This window comes from Corvus kubaryi, unplaced genomic scaffold (assembly GCF_017639235.1).
Source record: "Corvus kubaryi isolate FWS band 111438036 unplaced genomic scaffold, C.kubaryi_AGA036_p1.0 37201, whole genome shotgun sequence".
In the NCBI taxonomy this organism is placed as follows: domain Eukaryota; kingdom Metazoa; phylum Chordata; class Aves; order Passeriformes; family Corvidae; genus Corvus; species Corvus kubaryi.
Genome location: NW_024581058.1, coordinates 434,755 through 436,552, shown reverse-complemented (window position 1 = coordinate 436,552; position 1,798 = coordinate 434,755). Strand labels below are relative to the sequence as shown.

The following is a 1,798-nucleotide window of genomic DNA, read 5'->3' as shown; positions in this document are numbered from 1 at the left end:
TGTCTCATTAAGTGTGATTTCCTTCTATTGTATTTGAATCGTGCTCAGGAAAAAGGAGGCGCTCCGCGGGTGTGGGGGGGGAGCTCCGGAGACGCACCGCGCCCGGGCGGCAGCGCTGCGAGCGGCGGCAGCCGCATCCCCGGGATTATTATTACTCCGTGGCTCAGCCCCGGCTCTCTGGTTTCATTTCCTTTTTCCTGATCACGATTCAAATACAATAGAAGGAAATCACACTTAAAGAGACAGCTGCCCGTTTCTTAACTGCACTCCTGGGGATTCGGCAATACAAACAGCAGCATCACGACTCGCTGGGTTCCTTAAAGAGACAGAGCGGGGCTCCCCAGAGCCAGGGCTGGGGGCTGCCGAGGCGTTCTCACGTTATTAATTCCTTACTAACGCTGTCTCTGTGGGCAGGCAGGTGGGCGACCTGAGAATGATCCCAAGGGCTGAAAAAAAATAAGCGCCTGGTTCCGGATTGTGCCGCCTTCTCAACTGCACACAGGAGCCGCACTCACCATCCCTCTCCTCGCCCTCTCCCTCTCTGACATGAGCACGCACATGCCCACACGCACACATGGGTTTGTACGGCACTTGGAGAGCCACAGGTAAAGATCCCAAGCATTATTTGTCCGCCCAGAGCTCAAACCGGTCAGCTCAGTTGTGTCTCATTTATAGCCCCGAGCGAGCATTTGCTTCCAGACACCCCCCGGTTCTTGGCAAGCTGTGTAACAAATTTACACCCTGACACCGTGTGATGCTAATGAGCTATAAAAGCCGGCGAGTACCAAGTATCGATCTGTAATTAATCCAAGAGAGGCTAAAGATGGGGAAAGTCTTGCCTGAATATGTCTGTTTTCCCTCCCGCCCTTCCTCCCCTCCATCGGCACAGCACATCCCGGAAAGGACTGATTTACAGCGCCGGAGTGAAAACTATTGCAGCAACCCGAGCCTTTGCCAGTCTCTGTGGCGTTAGACACTGGCCCTTGCTGGAGGCAGAGTTCTGGATGAGATGAACTGCTTGCCCTGTTAATTCCTTTAAAAACAGCAAAGAAATAACTGTAATAAAGCCCCGGAGAGCAGTAGTAGCAATATTTCGCGTTTATATTAATTCCCAGAAGAGAAATGTATTTGATGTCTATTTTTATGACTACATTCTCCTTTTTTTTCCAGCTTTTTGGCAGCTGGGGATATAATATCTGCAATACATTAATGAGCCCGATCCAAAGATTAGTAGTGTCAGCAGAAGGACTGTTATTCCTTTCAAGGGGCTTTGAACCAAGCTCTTGAAATACTTTAGAGCTATCACTGGTCATTAGAACACATCTTTCTTATTCTTTAAACACATTATCTCCAATGTATTTTAAGCTATTACAGCAGGACAGTCACTCTCATTTCTGTTGAAGGAAAAGGCTCTTTTGTTAGGTTTTCACAGACAGGACTGAATTATATGATGACTATTTAATTTCTGGTGTGTTTACCCTGTGATCAGCAAAGTAAAATAAATGTAAAGCTTGCCAGAAGACTGAATAACTAAACTATTGCAAGACTCCACAAAAAAAAAAAAAAAAAATCTGCCAGGAACTTCGCTTGGTTAAAAAAAGAATCAGAAATTGAATTAAAGGTGGCTCAAAAACATGCAGAAGAACATCAAACATGTTTTAAAAAACCCAAGATATTTCTATGAGCTTGGTTTCTCCTGTGTCTTGAGGTTTAATAAAATACAAACTCTTAAAATATAAAAGGCAAAAATTTCCCTGATGATTGGGGTACTCATATTCTGATAAACTCCTGATGGAAT

General features: G+C 45.3%; 1 protein-coding gene across 1 annotated transcript in view; it reads right to left on the bottom strand.

The window, feature by feature from the left end:
• The window catches only part of LMO2 (LIM domain only 2), a 7,761-nt gene extending 7,447 nt beyond the window's left edge, over nucleotides 1-314 (bottom strand). The window contains exon 1 of the mRNA XM_042022385.1: nucleotides 263-314. Within this exon, the coding sequence (XP_041878319.1) occupies nucleotides 263-299 (37 nt within the window). The 5' untranslated portion in view covers nucleotides 300-314. The remainder of the gene's footprint in view (nucleotides 1-262) is intronic.
• Nucleotides 315-1,798: the final 1,484 nt, after the last annotated feature.